The 17,752-nt window shown below is 51.3% G+C and overlaps 1 protein-coding gene across 7 annotated transcripts in view; it reads left to right on the top strand.

Annotated features, from left to right (window-relative positions):
* Positions 1-4,952: 4,952 nt before the first annotated feature.
* ADA (adenosine deaminase) overlaps positions 4,953-17,752 on the top strand; it is a 28,732-nt gene continuing 15,932 nt past the window's right edge. For all 7 annotated transcript variants that reach the window (XR_009005359.1, XR_009005361.1, XR_009005360.1 and 4 more), the window contains exon 1: positions 4,953-5,111. Coding sequence is in view for 3 of the 7 variants with exons in the window: in XM_057528890.1 (XP_057384873.1) it covers positions 5,079-5,111 (33 nt within the window). In the remaining 4 variants the exon portion in view is untranslated. The remainder of the gene's footprint in view (positions 5,112-17,752) is intronic.

The raw sequence follows: 17,752 nt of genomic DNA, 5'->3' as shown, positions 1-17,752 counted from the left end.
GAAGACTATCCACCTGGCTGGTGAGGTTACACAAGGTCCCATGACTCTGATACGTGGAAGATGATGACAAGTCTTATGGGAAGGGGAGCAAAAGGGCTACCTTCAGGAAGATGCATTCCCACTCCAGCAGAGACTTAGATGCTCATCCACATCCGGGATCTCCGCTCCTTCCCAGCCTGGACTACTGCATTTCCCAGTCTCCCCTGCAATTCAGTGTGGCCACATGACCCAGTTGTGGTGATTGAATGTGGACTGAAGAGTTGTGTGCCGCTTCTGAGCCTGGCCCCTCAAAAGCCTCAACACTCCTTAATACTCTCTTCCCCTCTGAATGGCTGGAATAAAGATGAGCCCCAGGGTAACCTTGAGACCCACGTGTTGTAGATTCAGAAGGACTGAGTGGAGAGTTTCTGCCCACCCAGAATCGTTACATGAACAAGAACTCTACTTCTAGCATATTTACCAGGTATTTGTAACATTCTGTGTGTTACAGTAACTACCGTTACCCTAATACATCTGCCTTGAAAGTCAGATTTTTTTCCATTACGTAACTTTTCCCCTTCACAACTTTAACAATTACATTTAGTGCTGTAGTACTAAGTTACCAATGTTATTGTCACAACTTAATTCTTTAACTGGAGATAATACTCCTGACCAGGATTGTTTCAGATTGGGATATTCTTATTCATTAGTTCTGTGGGGTTTTTTTGTTTGTTTGTTTTTTGTTGGTTGTTGTTGTTGACTGGAATTAGATCTTAAACTAGATTTTTCAGGAAGGGTATGTGAGAGTTACAATTCCTGCATGTTTGAAAATAGATCTCGCTTCTCTTCACACAGGAATGATGTACTTTGTGGATAATGAATCTGGGGGAGGGTATCTCTCTCCATCCCTCCTCCAACTCTGTAGACATTGGCCCACTGTGTACTGACGTGGAGAAGTTCAAGGCCAGCCTGTATCACTGAGGGTCCCAGCAGGAACCAGGCGACACAATCAAACTGAGTAATTGAGGAGAGTTTAATAAAGGGATTATTTACATTCAGTTATAAAATGAATAAAGTCTGAGGATCTAATGTATAATATGGTGGCTATAGTTGATAACATTATTGTATAATTGACGCTTGCTAAGAGAATAGAACTTAAATGTTCTCACATGCAAAAAGAGGTAAATATGTGAGGTGATGGATGCATTCATTAACTTAATGGGGAAAAATCCTTTCAAAATGGATACGTATATCAAATCATCCCATCGTACACTTTAATCTTACTATTTTATTTGTCAATTATACCTTGGTAAAGCTGAAAAAATACTAAATTTGTATAATTTACAAATTATTTATTTACAAAGGAATTATTTACAAAGAAGTAGGTAGGTGTAGCTGTCAGCGCACTGCCCATATGTCCTCAGCGTCACCTCTACGTGGCAACAGCTGCTTCCTACTAATACATGAGTCAGCATCTCTGTCTCTCTCCCTTTCTCTCTCTCTCCTGCAGGTGTTTTCTAACTGTGCAAGTAAGCTTAGCCACTGTGTTGAGCAACCTAAAAACCCCAGGAACGTAACATCCTGGAGCAGCCCTCCAACAATGACAGTGGGCAGTGGGTGGATAAAGCTGGCAGCCTCCTTGCTCCTCAGTTGGATTAGCTCTGGGACACATTCTTCGTCATCTCCGAGTTCCCCTGAGGGACTGAGTTCCAGTTGTCCCGTCTGGTAAGCTGTCTGGATGTATTAGCTTCTCTCACGTCCTGTCTCACTTCTGCCCTCCCCTTCCCATGTTTCCTGGGATCTCTTCCCAAATAAACTACTTGTGCTCAAATCTTTTATCTCAAGCTCTGCTTTTGGGGGCACCCTAACCCAGAGAGCAGAGTTTAGGGAAAGCAATAAAGGCTAGTGCAGTAGCCCGAGGGGCAGGAGGGAATGGAGAGGGAATGGTGTGGAGAGGGCCACCTGTTGGGAGCCTTGACCTTGGTAGAGAGACACAGTTGACCCAGTGACTGTGTCGGGGGAGAGAGGGAATAAACATCCTGACTTCTCCCTCCTCCCACCTTCTGATCTCCTGCTGGTGCCCCCTATCGACCAAACCCAACCAGAAGTCGGAGAGCAAGCGAGCCTATTGGTGTTTCCGTAGTGGTCCGGCTGCCTGGCACAGCAGTAGCGAGAAGGGCAGAAAGTGCATCTGGAGGGTCAAAGAGAAGACGTGCAGCACACAGCCTGATTTTTTTCCTTCGCATTTGACTTGCTTGGAAAGCATAATCTTGATAGTCCAGGATCTGGGAGAAGGCTTTTCCAGGTGTCAGGATGGAGTAAACTAAGGGGCAGAGACTGGAGGGGCTGGGGTGTGTTGGAGCCAGCATTTGTTATCTACGGCTGCCTAACAATCCACCCCAAGACTTAGTGGCTCCAGATAACAGCCAGTGATTATATATGCAATTGTGTAGGTTAGGACTTCGGGCTGGGGTCAGCTGGGTAATTCTTCTCTTCCACATGGCACAACTGTAGTCGCATATTCAGCTGGCAGCTGTTCTGGTCTGGAGGGTCCAACGTGGCTGCACTAGTGTGTTTGGTTTCTTGGTGGAGATGCTGGAAAGCCTGGTGGACTAAATGACTATACCTGGGTTCTCTAGTGTGATGATCTCAAGGTACTTGGATTTCCTACACAGTGACTCAGGGTTCCCAGGAAGAATGTTCAAGAAGCCCCAGTGGCAGCTGCAAGACTTCTTATGACCTAGGCTCAAAGTCCAGGAATGTCGCCTCCACCACATTCTATCAAACAAGTCACTCAGTCCAGCCCAGGTACAAAAGGAGGAAAATTAGACTCCATCGGGCAATGGGAGGACTAGCAAAGAACCGTGTCACCTTTCACCAACCAGCAAGTCATCCAGGTTGACTAGTGTTTGGGGAATGTGCTGGGAAGGGATGGGACTGATGTTGGAGAGGGACTGGAATGTCATGACAGGGGCTGGGGAGACAGTAATAAGGTGGAGAGTGAAGGTTCTGGAGTCAGATTCAAATTCAAATCCCAGCTCTGCCATGTGTAACACATGTGCCAAGCAGGCTGTCCTTTCTCTGAGCCTCAGGGTTCTCATCTGTCAAGTGGGACCCATTCCTACTTCACAGGACGCTGTAGAGATTAAATGGGATGGTGCTTATGAAGTGCTTCCCAGAATACCTGGTTCCAAGTATGTCTCAGTAAACAGGAGCCATTATCATGTACCCTGAGTGACACGGGGAGCCAGGAAAGGATCTTACAGAAAACCCCTCTGGCTTCAACAATGTATCCAAAGGATCATTTTTGACCCGCTCTCGCCCTTACTCTCACACAACCCAACACAAGCCCAGCTGATTTTACACCCTAAATGTAGCTTGAATCTGATTTTCCCCGTCTCCCCCACTGTCACGGGCATGTCCACCCAGACCCTGCAGTTGCCTCCTTCCTGCTCTCCCACGCATCCTCTGGCCCCTCGGCAATGCCTTCCCCTCAGAGCAGCGAGCCCAGGCTTCATCTCCAGCTGCACACGAACCACATGGGGGATGGTGTTCAAGTACAGACTCCAGTTCAAAAGGGCTGGGATGGGGTCTGAGAGTCTGTGGTTCTAATCTGCTCCTAGGTGATAACGATGCTGATGATTTCAGGACCACACTTGGAGTAGCTGCTGGAGAATGTTTTTTCCAAATAAAAGTTTAACCTCATCTTGCCTCCACTTAAAACCCTCCATTGATTTTCCAGTGCTCTCAGGGGAAAGACCAAATCCTCACCACATCCCACAGGCCCCATGTGATCTGGTTCTTGCCTGACTCTCTGGCCCCTTGCCCTCCACTCTCCCACTCCCTCTTTCCCCCTTATTTATTGTTCATGTATTTATTCTATAATGAAATAGCAGCATCATCCCACCCAAGTACTGGAACACCACCAATAACCTGAATGTACCTGTACGCTCCTCCCTGCCCCCTCCTCCTTCCGCATTCCCTTGAGATAACCATTCTTCTCAAATTTCTGTTTATCTTTCCTTTGCTTTAAATTTTTCTTCTACTGATGCATTTTTGTCTAAACATGCATATTTTTGGTTTTGCTTTTATTATACATTCTAAAAGTTGCACCATAGAGTATGTAGTTTTCTGCAACTTATTTTTTTTTCAACATTGTTTGTGAGATAGATCTGTGTTGTTGTCTGCTGAAGTTCATGCAGTTTTACTGCAGTATAATATTCCATGGTGTGAATATTCCAGTTTATTTGCCCACCCGCCTGTGGATGGGCATCTGGGTGTTTCCAGTGTTTTTGCTATTAGGAACAGCGCTGGTGGGAACATTCTTGTAGGCTTTCTCCGGCTGCACCATGGGCCGGTTTTTCAAGGGTAAATGCCTAGGAGGGGATTCGCTGTGTGCCCCCTCCTCTCTCTTCATTCCCCAGCTCCCTGGGGTCTCGCACATAGAATGCCCTCTCCATCTCGGCTGCCCTCTTCCACTCCACCTGCACCCACCCCGACCCCCTTCACCTGGTAAACTCCGTGTCCTCAGAGAAGCCTTCCACCACCTGTAGGCCACAGCTGGCCCCCATTAAAGCTTCCTGATTATACATTTACGTTGTGTGATTCTGCGATGAGCGCGTGTCTCGCCCGGTAGAGTGCGAGCCCCACGCGGTTTGTGAAGCGCACCGGTTCCCAGCTTCCAGCTCGGGCCTGGCACACTGCAGGCGCCCAGGCAGTAGCGTGACCGTGCCACAGGGACCGGGCAGGAGGCTGAGCCCGGCCAGGCGGCTGCAGCCTGAGCCCACAGGTGCCTCCAACCCGGCGTCCCGGTCAAGCGATTGGGGGCGGGCCGCGGCCCCGAGGTGGCTCGGGTACGTCCCCGCCGCCCTGCAGGAGTTCCAGGAAATGCACTGCGCGGGTCTGCTGGGCGGGGCGGGGGCTCCGGCAAGGGGGCGGGGGCGGGGCCCGGGGCAGGCGGGGTGGAGCCGGGCCCCATTAAGAAGAGCTTGGCGGGCCGCGGTCACTGCAGGCCCCCGGGAAAGCGGACCGGCCATCGACCCAGCGGGGACCACCGATCTTCGGCGGAGGGAGCAGCGCCGGGGTGCACGCTTGGCACCATGGCCCAGACGCCAGCTTTCGACAAGCCCAAAGTGAGCGCGGGCGGGGGCTCGGGGTCCGGGGTTCAGCGTCCGGGTCCTTGTCTGGCTGGAGGGCTTAGGGGCCTCCACGGCCGGGGAGCAAACGGGGCCCCTGCAGGCGGTTTCTTCCCTCAGCTCAGGCCCTCGCCCGCCTCCAGGCCGTTTAATGAGAGGCAAAGAGACAGGAAGAGTCCTGAATCGGGAGGCACCCCTGGCTGGCTTCCAAGTTTTGCTTCTGCCTCTGATTTGGCCCATCTGGGTCTCAGTTTCACTATCTGTCAGATGGGCGTCCTAGCACTGCCGGCGCTGAGCAGCCTAGGCAGGTGGCTTAAGCTCTCTGAACCTCAGCTGTAAAATGGGGCCCGGTTTCTACACCCATAGGCACCTAGTGTTGTGGACAACACATACTGAGTGCTGGGTGAATGGAAACAGCTTTATACTCCAACACTATGAGACGGTTTTTGAGTGCCAAGGAGCCTAGGTTTGTGCACGTGCCTGTGAGAGCAGTGGGCCATGCCAGAGACAGGAGGGAGGGGAGCAGGGCACCCCTCTCTACACACTAGAGGGGCTGGGTGGGCCTTAGGCCTTGGGCCCCGGTAGGGTTCACTTGGGGCCAAGCCACGGCCACTAGCCCCAAGGGATAAACCCCTTGTCCCTCCTCCCACCAGCTGTGGCGTCTTGGGAATGGTGGGTTCAGGGAGGGTCTGGGCCCACTTGGTGGGCTTTGGAGCACTGAGATTCAGTCCAAGGAAGGCAGGGGTCCAGGAGTCTGTTCAGCAGGGTGAATCAGCTAGTAGGGTTGAGACTGCTGGGGGTGGGTTAGGGGAAGGAGTGAGCTGCAATCAGCTTCAATTTACCTCTGAGAAACAGGTGTGAGTGATGACGGCAGATATCATCGGAAAAGCGTTGGTGAGAATCCTTGGGGAAGTGGGGAAGTTGAGGGGGGACTCTGAGGAGGTGAGGCCTGGCCCCCACTTCTGATGCCCCTACCAGAGGGCAAATGCTCGCTACTCCCTGCCAGACGTTGCAGGCACTGGGGCTGAGCTCCTGCATCCCCCATGCCTCCTTCACAGCTCGTCTGGATGCCCCATGCCCCATCATTAGTTCTTCTTTCCTTTGAAGGCTTTCCACCCCCCCCCCACCCCGGCCACACCGCGCGGCTTGCGGGATCTTAGTGAAAGCACGGAGACCAAACCACTGGATGGCCAGGGAATCCCCTTTTTTCCTTTTTTTAATGCTTTGGGATTCCCTCTGCCGTTGGGCTGGGGGATCACCTTACCCTGATAGGAATCCCAAGGCAGTAGACACTCCTTGACTGGGAGTGAAATAGGGGTTATGGAGAGAAATAATAGGCAACCCTTCTGTAGAACTTGCTATATGCACCAACTCGATCTTTGCAATACTTTTACAACAGGCTTATGAGGGAGGGACTATTATTATCATGCCCATCTTTTTGGCCTCTCCCAATCCTCTCTGCTTCAAGCTGGCAGGTCATTTCCCCTCTCTGGGCCTCAGTTTCTACACCTGGGAAATGGGCTCCACCTGCCATGGGGGTGTCCAAAGGTTAAAAGGCAATGCTTGGGAGGGAAGGTAGAGTGTAACCCATTATGTACGTGAGATGTCATACATTTTATATTATTGTGAGGAGGGAACGTGCCTGAGCTGGCCAGCGAAGCCAGGAGTGTGAATCTCAGAGCCCCTGTGACCAGAGCCAGTTCCCTGCCTTCCCATGGGTGGAGTAGCTAGTAATGAGAACCAGTAGTATTAACAGCTAGAGCTTATTGAGTTGAATTATTGCTCGGTGCCAGGCACCATTCTGAATACATTAACCTTCATTAATTCATTTGATCCTAGCAATGACTCTGGGAGGTAGCTGGTGTCATCGCATTTTATAGATGATCAGAGAGGCACAGATTAACTAGGCCTACGATCACACAGCTAGGATGTGGCCAAGCTGGGGTTTGAGCCCAGGGTGGGCTGGCTTCGAAAATCCCATGCCCTAGCCAGCTTTCCTGAAATGCCTCTGCAGAAGCCTTCGGGGGGTGGCGGTGCCAGTGCCCCAGGTGTGAGCCTCTCTGGGACAGGAGCCTCTGCTGGGCTCTTTGGCTTCTCATACCTACCACCAGGTGAGGCTCAGGACTGGCCAACTTTGAGAAGGCAGAGCAAGGCAGTGTTTTCCAAACTTTAATGTATAGTCACATCACCTGACGTTTGTCAACGTTCAGACTCTGAATCAAGAGATCTGGGATGGGGCCTGAGATGCTGTGCTCCTAACAAGCTCCCAGGAGATGCTAATGCTGCTGGGCCGTGGACCACACTTTGAGTAGCAAAATCCTAGGCGGCTGCCTACCTGCTCTGATTGTGTTGTTCCAACAAGTAGCTCCCTGAACACCTGCTGGGCACTGGAGGAGGTACAAAGGGGGGTGGAGGGGTGGCCCTTATCAGTCTGTTTCCACACGAGGCAAGGCTGGAAAATCCCATAGCCCTCAGGAGTTCAGCGTCGTGCAGAGCAACAGTGATCACATGCCTGTCATTATAATAACAGTAACAATGCTGCCATTTGAGTGTTCGTGGGTACCAGGCACCTTCAGTGATTTATCTCACAGAGTCCTCTGGACAACTCAACAAGGCGGATGTTTTCGTCCCCATTTACAGATGATGAAATTAAGGCCTGAAAGGTGAAGTGGCTTGTCCAAGGCTACACAAAATCTGACAGCCTTGAAGCTGTAGGCTAGAGAGCGAGCTGGTCCAGGCTGGAACAGCCCAGTCCCTTCCTAATGCAGAGAATTGAGGCTAAATGTCCAACATACTTTTCTTTCTCATATTTGAATGTTTACTCCGTTTCAGGCACTGTTCTAACTGCTTTGCATATAGTAACTCATTTAATGCTCAAAACAGCCCTTTAAAGTCCTACTATTATCTTCATATACATATAAGGAAACTGAGGCTCAGAGAGGGGAAGGAACTTGTCAAAGTCACACAGCCAGAAAGCAGCAGAGTTAGACTTGAACCCAGACCTACCTAAGACTGAAGCAGGTGCTGTTGACTGCTTTGCTGATTTACACCCCACTTTGTAAATCGGGGTGGCTGTGGGATTCGGATAGACTGAGCTTGGATCCTTGCCTCACCACTCATCAGCTACAAGGGCTCAGGTGGACAATTCCCTGAGCCCCAGCTTCCTTCTCTGTAAAATGGGCTGACAAAGCCAAGGTCACAGTGTTCTTGGGGGAAACGGATGCTGGTTAGGGCTTGTGAAGCACCTGGCTGGCGCAGCAGGCCCTCGGGTGTGCATTTCCTCCCTGGGGGCCCCGTTGGGGGCTGCAGTGGCCTCTCTCCACCTGCATCTCTTTCTCTCTCTCTCTCTTCCTCTCCCTCTCTCTCTCTCTCCCTCCCCCTCTCTCTCTCCCTCCCCCTCTCTCTCTCCCTCCCCCTCTCTCTCTCCCTCCCCCTCTCTCTCCCCCTCCCCCCCTCTCCCTCCCCCTCTCTCTCTCCCTCCCCCTCTCTCTCTCCCTCCCCCTCTCTCCCTCCCCCTCTCTCTCCCTCCCCCTCTCTCTCTCCCTCCCCCTCTCTCTCTCCCTCCCCCTCTCTCTCTCCCTCCCCCTCTCTCTCTCCCTCCCCCTCTCTCTCTCCCTCCCCCTCCCTCTCTCCCTCCCTCTCTCCCTCCCCCTCTCTCTCCCCCTCCCCCCCTCTCTCCCCCTCCCCCTCTCTCTCCCCCTCCCCCTCTCTCTCCCCCTCCCCCCTCTCTCCCCCTCCCCCTCTCTCTCTCCCTCCCCCTCTCTCTCTCCCTCCCCCTCTCTCTCTCCCTCCCCCTCTCTCTCTCCCTCCCCCTCTCCCTCCCCCCTCTCTTTCTCCCTCCCCCTCTCTCTTTCTCCCTCCCCCTCTCTCTTTCTCCCTCCCCCTCTCTCTTTCTCCCTCCCCCTCTCTCTTTCTCCCTCCCCCTCTCTCTTTCTCCCTCTCCCTCTCTCTCTCCCTCTCTCCCTCTTTCTCTCTCCCTCTCTTTTTCTCCTTCTCTCTCTCCCTCCCCCCCCTCTCTCTTTCTCTCTCCCTCCCCCTCTCTTTCTCTCTCCCTCTCTTTCTCTCTCCCTCTCTTTCTCTCTCCCTCTCTTTCTCTCTCCCTCTCTTTCTCTCTCCCTCTCTCCCCCCCACTCTCTCCCCCCCACTCTCTCCCCCCCACTCTCTCCCCCCCACTCTCTCCCCCCCACTCTCTCCCCCCCCACTCTCTCCCCCCCACTCTCTCCCCCCCACTCTCTCCCCCCACTCTCTCCCCCCCACTCTCTCCCCCCCACTCTCTCCCCCCCACTCTCTCCCCCCACTCTCTCCCTCCCCCACCTCTCTCTCCCTCTCTCTCTCCCTCCCTCTCTCTCTCCTCTTGTCTTCCAGCCACAAAGTCCACTGTGTTAGCACTGCTTTGGGCTTTTGGTGCTTTTCTGTTACCGGAGCCACCTGTTAAAAGAAAAATGCCCCTGGCTGGGAAGAGCGCGTGCTGTGGCAGTTGGGAGGGAGGGGAAGAGTGAGATTGGGTTTCACTGAAGCCTTTTGTTTGACAGAGGAAGAAGCAAGGACCAGAGAAGGAAAGTGCAGTGTCTGTGGTCCACACTGAGGCAGGACAGGCCAGCCAGCCTCCTGATTCCACATCTGACCTCAGGGTGGGCTTGGCCTGGGTGGGAAGGGGCCCTGTGAGCTGGAAGAAGCCTGTCCGTCTGCCCTGTTGTCCTAGGGGGTGCCCCCTGGGCCAGGGAAGGGTAGGACTGTGGCCTGGTTTTGGACAGGGGAGAAGAGTAAGCCAGGGCGGCCAAGGTGGGGTTCCAGCCTACATTTACCCAGAGTGTTGGGACCAGGCTCACCCACACTCCTTAGCGTTCTTAGGCTCCAGAGCAGCAACGTGGGGGAAGAGACAGTCTCTAGGGGTCTTGAGTGAGTGGCTTCTCTGTGCCTCAGTTTCCCCATCTGTAAAACGGGGATCATATTTGTATCCACCCTACATAAAATGCCAAGTGCAGACCTGGGTCAGGGGGCAGGCCAATGCCAGCTGCTATTGATCAGCCTTGTCGTGGTTATTAATCGTGTTTAGATTTTACCAGTGCTGACTCAGCACCGATATGCAGCATGAACAGAGTGTGCCGTGGTGGTTATGACCTCCCGCTTTAGAGTCACACAGCTTCCCGGTGTGGCACTCATTAGACTGTGCCCTAGGGCAAGTTCCTTAATCTCTCTGAGCCTCAGACTTCTCACTTATAAAATGGGGGTAACTGTGCGAAGTTCCTAGGCTGCTGTTCAGCAGGATGTCCCCCTGGCTGAGGACACACCTTGCCTTCTGTGAAGCCCCTGGGGAAGCTCACAGAGGCAGCAGAGGGCTTGGTTGGGCCCTGAGTCAGCAGGAGGCACTGAGGGCCTGCTAGGCCCCTTCTGCTCTGTACCTCGGAGCTATAGGAGCCCAGATGCGGCTGAGCCCAGAGGACTTGCGTGGAGGAGGCGTGACTGAAACAGTGTCAGACCTGGAGCTGCTCTGTCTCCTGGCTTCACCCCAAAAGTCAGCTGAGAGGCTGTGGTGGCATGAGGGCACTGACCTCTGGTTCTGCCCAGCTCCATGCCAAGAGCAGGGCTAAGAAGGGAAGTGGGCACCTGTGGCTCATCCAGGTTCTAACTGCAGTGCCCGGGTTCTGGGGGCTGGTCAAGCAACCCTGGCTACTCTGCCCCATCTGGGTTCTCTGCCAGGCCCAAGGGGGTAGGTCAGCCCTTCCTTGCTGCAGGGAGAGGACACAGCACTGCTGACATGGGACAGGGAGAGAAGAAAACAATCACTTAGTCATTCAACACCTGCTGAGCACTTCTTGCTAGGCGGGGCACTGTCCTAGGCCCTGAGGGCACAGCATGATAGCACAAAGCCCCCGCTTTAAAGAAACTAAGAGTTGGGGACAGGGGCATGGTAAGTAAGTAAACTGAAAAAGTCAGTGGGATGAAAACAAAATGGGTGTGTTTGCAGAGTGTCTGGGGAGAAGTAGTGTGATTCAGGTGTGCCTTGAAGGTAGACAGCCCCTCCAGTTGTGAGCGGGAGTCAGACGTGGGAGTGTCTGGTCCTGGAGTCCACGACCCTGGGTCCCCATCCTGGCTCTGCCACTGACACCTTGCGTGACCTTGGTGAGCGCATATACCTCCCTGGGCCTTACCTGCCTGCCAGGCATCTCCTGAGAGCAAGGACTCGGCATGTTTCCCCACGTCCCCACAGAGCCTGGCACCTGAAGGGGGCTTAGTAAATATTTTTTTGGTGACTGGGGATGCTTCCTGTTTAGACCTGGAGGATTTCCTGCAGTTCTGTCAGACGCTCTCTGTGAGTCAGGCCCATGGAGAGCGAATGCAGGGGAGGGGGGTGCTGAGATTCTCCTCCTGAGTGGTCAGGAGGCCGGGTGTAGGTCTGGTGCAAGCGCCAGGGAGGTCGTGTGGCAGTGCACAGGACTTGGGTTAGAGGTGGAGGGCCTTGGCTTCTAACCCAGCTCTGCCACTGTCAGTCTGGGTAACCTTGGGCAGGTCACGGAATTCCTCTGAGCTCAGCTTGGCAAGTCCAATTCCCCATCTGCAACATGGAGCTAGTGTGTCCCTTGCCTAGGGGTGAAGACCAAATGAAATAAAGGGTCTGATAACAGTAAAAAGCTATTATCATGGCTGGATTATTTACGTCTGAGGCTAGGCCTGCTGAGAAAGTAGAGCAGGAGCTCAAGATTCAAACCTGGGTACAAATCCTAACTGCATCACTGCCTCTGTGTCCTTGGATACTTTTCTGAGCCTCAGTTTCCTCATGTGTAAAATGGGAGTGAAGTCCCCACCTCACTGGTTGTAAGAATGAAATAAGATGATGCATGTAGATGGTCCAGAACGTAGGAGATATTCAGTAAGTTGGAGGCCACTGCTGCCGTTTCTTTTCCCTGAATGGGTCCAACAGAGTAGGGTCCCCATCCATCTCTAAGCTGGCAGATTTCTCCATGGGTAGTCTCAGTTTTCCAGAAAGTTCAGTGGGAGGCCTGCCTGAGCTTGGACCGCCTGTGGAGGCAGCTCCTGGCCTCTGTTCCTCCCCTGAAACGTGTCTGGGCAGCTTCCCAGGAGGCCCTGAGGAGGGCTGGGACCTGTAGGGCACAGTGGGCAAGTGGCAGGCTCTGCTTTCCCTCCCCCCGGGGCACTCTAGTCTCGCGCAGCCCGTGGGATCTCTGAGGGCTCCTTCCCTCACACTGCTCAGCTCAGGCTCCCTGAGCATGTGCTGCCGCTGGTGCTGCAGCAAGTCTTCCCAGTGGTGGCTCATCTCCCACCTGGACCACTGTGTCAGCTCTCTGTCCTCTGTTCTGACTTCTCTTCAGCCTGCTTTCCACACAGCAGCCAGAGAAAGCTTTTAAAAGGTGACTCCCCCATGCAAAACCCTTCAGGGGATCGCCCTTTACTGTGACCTGTGAGATCTCCCTGCCCTCCACCCCCCTAACTTTCTCTCTGGCCTCATCTCTCACCACCTGATTCCGACACTTAGCATCTGCATGTCCCTCTGCCTGTTCGCTCTCCTTCCTGTTCCTTCCCCCTGGCTGATTCCTCCTCTATTTTCTTCTCAGAGGGACCCCCCCCCCCTCCTACCTTCTCAGTAACCATTTGTTGCCTCTTCCGGCTTCTGGTGGCTGCAGGTGTCCGTTGGCTTGTGGCCACGTCACTCTCATCTGCTGCTGTGGTCCCAGGGCTGCTTCCTCTTGTGTGTGTCTCTCAAAACTCTCTGCCTCCCTTATAAGGAGAAAGAGGACTGGGTGTAGGGCCCATCCAGATAAATCCAGGAAAAACTCCTCCTCTCAAGATTTGTAATCCCATCTTTTGCCCTCTGTGGAAGTATATGTTCTGGGGATTAGGATGTGGACATCTTCTGGGGGACTACCGTTCAGCCCTCTGCACTGACCCTGGTGAGGGGGTGACTCCTCCCTCTTGAAGTCTGATCGCCTTTTGCCTTCTGCACACCACACACTGCTGGTTTCCCTTCCATCTCTCTGGCAGCTCTTCTCCAGGCTCACCCTCTTCTATAAGCCACTGGGTGCTGGCGCTTGTCCAGGCTTTGTCCCATGCTCTTTCCTCAACGTTCCCTTCATGGGTGAGCTCATTCAAAATCACAGCCTCAGTCATCTATATTCCTACTCACATTTCCAGCCTGGATCTCTCTGAGAGCTCCAGACCTGCACAGCCACTGGGTCCGTCCATGTGCATTTGGAGGTCTCAGAGATGTCCCGACTTCACATAAGTAAGATCACACTAACCGTACTTCTCTCCCTGTGCCCCACCCGTCCTCCCCCCCTCACACTTGGTCCTCTTCCTGGGCTCTCTGTCTCAGAGCGTGGGAATCGCTACCCACCCAGGCTTCAGACCCGAAGCATCATCCTTGACCTGGCTTGCTGTCCACCTGCTTTGCCGTATCTGCCTTGCCACCCTGGTCCAAGGCACCATCATCGCTCATAAACTTCACAAGACCACTTCTAACTGGTCTTGCTATGCTTTGTCCTTTTCAGCTTCAAACCCTGTCATGGCTTCTCTGTTGCTCTCAGGTTAGAACCCAATGCTCCTTGTGCCCCTGCAGCCTCTCCAGCTCCACAACCGCTCCCCTCTCTGAACCCATTTCAGTTCCTCTCGTACACCACATCCTCTCCCAATGCATTGCCTTCGCACATGCTGTTCCCTCTGCCTAGATGCTCTTCCAGCCTTCCTGCTCACCCCTGCCTTTGCCTACTTGGTTCCTCTTCATCCTTCAGCTATTAGCTTAAGCGCTGCTTTCTCTGGGAAGCCATCGTTGGCCCTCTAGCTGGGCGAGTTCTTTTGTGTGCTACCTCTTTGGTAGGTCAATGTTTGTGCCTCCCAGGAGTTGTCTTGGCTTGTGATTGTACATTTACCAACGTGACGTTAATGTCTCTCTCCCTTGCTCACGGGAGCAGGACTCTGTCACTTTAGTTTATCTCTCCATCCCCAGTGCACCCAGCAGGGCCTCAACTATTTGGTGAATGAGGGATTCTTAGTTATGCTTATCACGCTAAATACTGTTGCTACGTGCCAAGTCCTGGTCTAAGCACGCTATGTGCATTCACGTGGTTAAGTCTCACGAAGGCCTGGGAGGAAGGCGTGTCATCCTCCCCACTGGACAGATGAGAGCGCCGAGACGCTGAAAGCGAAGTAAGTTTCTCCAGGTCACCCAGGGAGTGAGTGGAGGAGCTGGAATTGCAGCTCTAACCACAGCACTACCCTGTCTCTCTGGCTGAATCCTCGCCACAGCCCTGTGAAGGTTAAAGATAAGAAAACAGAGGCTCGGAAAGGTGAGGTCACCTGTCCAAGGTCAAACAGCTGGTTGGCAGCTCCCTGCGCTGGAAGCTTCCGTGTTTCCAATGCAGAGCACTTTCTGAGAACCCAGTAAACTTTTGGCTAAGTGGGCATTGAATTCATTTCATCAGGGAATCCAACAACTCCCTCAAGAGTTTGTCAACTCTGTGACAGAGTTGGTCCTTTGCTGCTGAGTGACTTGCAGAGAGATTTGATTACTTGGATGTCCTGCTGATAGGGGGGCTTGGCGGCCCTGTGTCTGCTGGCCTCCCATGGGCCCCAGGCTGGATTTCCCCCACAGGAGGCAGCTCACGTGGATGCCCTTGGGTCATTGGCTCCCTGCCTATTCCCTTTCCAGCCAGGGCGGCCACTTTCTTGTCCAGGCTCCCAAGTTCCAGAGAAGGCCCCACCCTGGTAGAGATGTTAATTAAAATTTTTCTGGCTCTCTCCCTGGCTGGGAAAAAGTTTCTTCCATGACCTGGAACAGGGAGACGGCAGTTGCTTTCCCACTGTTTCCCAGCACCTGCTGTGCTTCTCTTAACAGCCTGCGGAAAGGGCTCTGGCTGAGAGGCAGAGGCTGTCTTCCTGTGGGCCGAACTCGCCCACCTACACTGTCTTTTTCTTTTTTAACATCTTTATTTGAGTATAATTGCTTTACATCGTTGTGTTAGTTTCTGCTGTACAACAAAGTGAATCAGCTGTATACATACATACATCCCCATATCCCCTCCCTCTTGCATCTCTCTCCCACCCTCCTTGTCCCACCCCTCTAGGTGGTCGCAAAGCACCGAGCTGACCTCCCTGTGCCATGCAGATGCTTCCCACTAGCTATCTATTTTACATTTGGTAGTGTATATATGTCCATGCCACTCTCTCACTTCGCCCCAGCTTACCCTTCCCCCTCCCCGTGTCCTCAAGTGCATTCTCTACGTCTGTGTCTTTATTCCTGTCCTGCTTCTAGGTTCTTCAGAACCTTTTTTTAGATTCCATATATATGTGTTAGCATATGGTATTTGGTTTTCTCTTTCTGACTTATTTCACTCTGTATGACAGACTCTAGGTCCATCCACCTCACTATAAATACCTCCATTTCGTTTCTTTTTATGGCTGAGTAATATTCCATTGTATATATGTGCCACAGCTTCTTTATCCATTCATCTGTCGATGGACACTTAGGTTGCTTCCATGTCCTGGCTATCGTAAATAGTGCTGCAATGAACATTGTGGTACATGACTCTTTTTGAATTATGGTTTTCTCAGGGTATATGCCCAGTAGTGGGATTGCTGGGTCATATGATAGTTCTATTTTTAGTTTTTTAAGGAACCTCCATACTGTTCTCCATAGTGGCTGTATCAATTTACATTCCTACCAACAGTGCAAGAGGGTTCCATTTTCTCCACACCCTCTCCAGCATTTATTGTTTGTAGATTTTTTGATGATGGCCATTCTGACCGGTGTGAGGTGATACCTCATTGTATTTTTGATTTGCATTTCTCTAATGATTAGTGATGTTGAGCATCCTTTCATGTGTTTGTTGGCAATCTGTATATCTTCCTTGGAGAAATGTCTGTTTATGTCTTCTGCCCATTTTTGGATTGGGTTGTTTCTTTTCTTGATATTGAGCTGCATGAGCTATTTGTATATTTTGGAGATTAATCCTTTGTCAGTTGCTTCATTTGCAAATATTTTTTCCCATTCTGAGGGTTGTCTTTTCATCTTGTTTATGGTTTCCTTTGCTGTGCAAAAGCTTTTAAGATTCATTAGGTCCCATTTGTTTATTTTTGTTTTTATTTCCATTTCTCTAGGAGGTGGGTCAAAAAGGATCTTGCTGTGATTTATGTCATAGAGTGTTCTGCCTATGTTTTCCTCTGAGAGTTTGATAGTGTCTGGCCTTCCATTTAGGTCTTTAATCCATTTTGAGTTTATTTTTGTGTATAGTGTTAGGGAGTGTTCTAATTTCATTCTTTTACATGTAGCTGTCCAGTTTTCCCAGCACCACTTATTAAAGAGGCTGTCTTTTCTCCATTGTATATTCTTGCCTCCTTTATCAAAGATAAGGTGGCCATATGTGCGTGGGTTTATCTCTGGGCTTTCTATCCTGTTCCATTGATCTATATTTCTGTTTTTGTGCCAGTACCATACTGTCTTGATTACTGTAGCATTGTAGTAGAGTCTGAAGTCAGGGAGCCTGATTCCTCCAGCTCCATTTTTCTTTCTCAAGATTGCTTTGGCTATTCAGGGTCTTTTGTGTTTCCATACAAATTGTGAAATTTTTTGTCCTAGTTCTGTGGAAAATGCCATTTGTAGTTTGATAGGGATTGCACTGAATCTGTAGATTGCTTTGGGTAGTATAGTCATTTTCACAATGTTGATTCTTCCAATCTAAGAACATGGTATATCTCTCCATCTGTTTGTATCATCTTTAATTTCTTTCATCAGTGTCTTATAGTTTTCTGCATACAGGTCTTTTGCCTCCTTAGGTAGGTTTATTCCTAGGTATTTTATTCTTTTTGTTGCAATGGTAAATGGGAGTGTTTCCTTAATTTCTCTTTCAGACTTTTCATCATTATACACTGTCTTTTTAAATCCTTAAACTCTTCTTGGACAGGGAGGCAATCTTTGCAGCTGTTTTCAGTTGAGGAAACTGAGGCTCAGAGAGATCAAGTGTCTTGTCTAAGATCACACAGCCAGAGAAGAGGCAGAGCTGGGAGTCCAGCCTGATGAGCTCTCCCCAAAGTCCTTGTCCTTAAACTCTTGGCCTTTGTGTATGGAGTATTGTCCATGGGGCTGAGCATGTAGGAGAGGATCACCAAGATGGCCAAGTATCTGGTGCCCTTTCTAGAGTCCTGGAAGGATCTTATCGTCAAATATTGATTCCTGATAAGCAGTGTTTCATTTTCAGTAACACATGCTTTTGAAAATGGAGACTGATTTTTGAAATATGTTGTAGGTATTCACTAGTCCAGAAGGTCTGTGGCCAATCCTTTTTGTTAGAGTTGGATCTTGTTTGGTGAGTTGGCTGAGAGCGGGATCTGCCTGCATGATGGCTGAGGCTCTGTCACTCCTCCGGGCCCATGGCTGGCCTCGTGTTAAAGAGCACCAGCTTCAGAATTGAGCTTGGGTTGGAATTCCGGTTCTGCCACTTAGCAGCTGTGGTTAAGAAAAAAGGCACTGGGTTGGGTTCCTGTTTCCATCACTTAGAGCTGTGTGGTCTTGGACAAGTTATTTAACCTCTCTGAACCTCAGTGTTCTCCACTGTGAAAGAGGCAGAGATGATAATTAAACCCACCCCACAGACAAGGATTAAACAGGATAATGCGTGTAAACAGTT

The sequence above is a fragment of the Balaenoptera acutorostrata genome, chromosome 15 (genome assembly GCF_949987535.1).
Source record: "Balaenoptera acutorostrata chromosome 15, mBalAcu1.1, whole genome shotgun sequence".
Taxonomy (NCBI): Eukaryota; Metazoa; Chordata; class Mammalia; order Artiodactyla; family Balaenopteridae; genus Balaenoptera; species Balaenoptera acutorostrata.
This window is presented reverse-complemented; position numbering and strand designations above follow the sequence as displayed.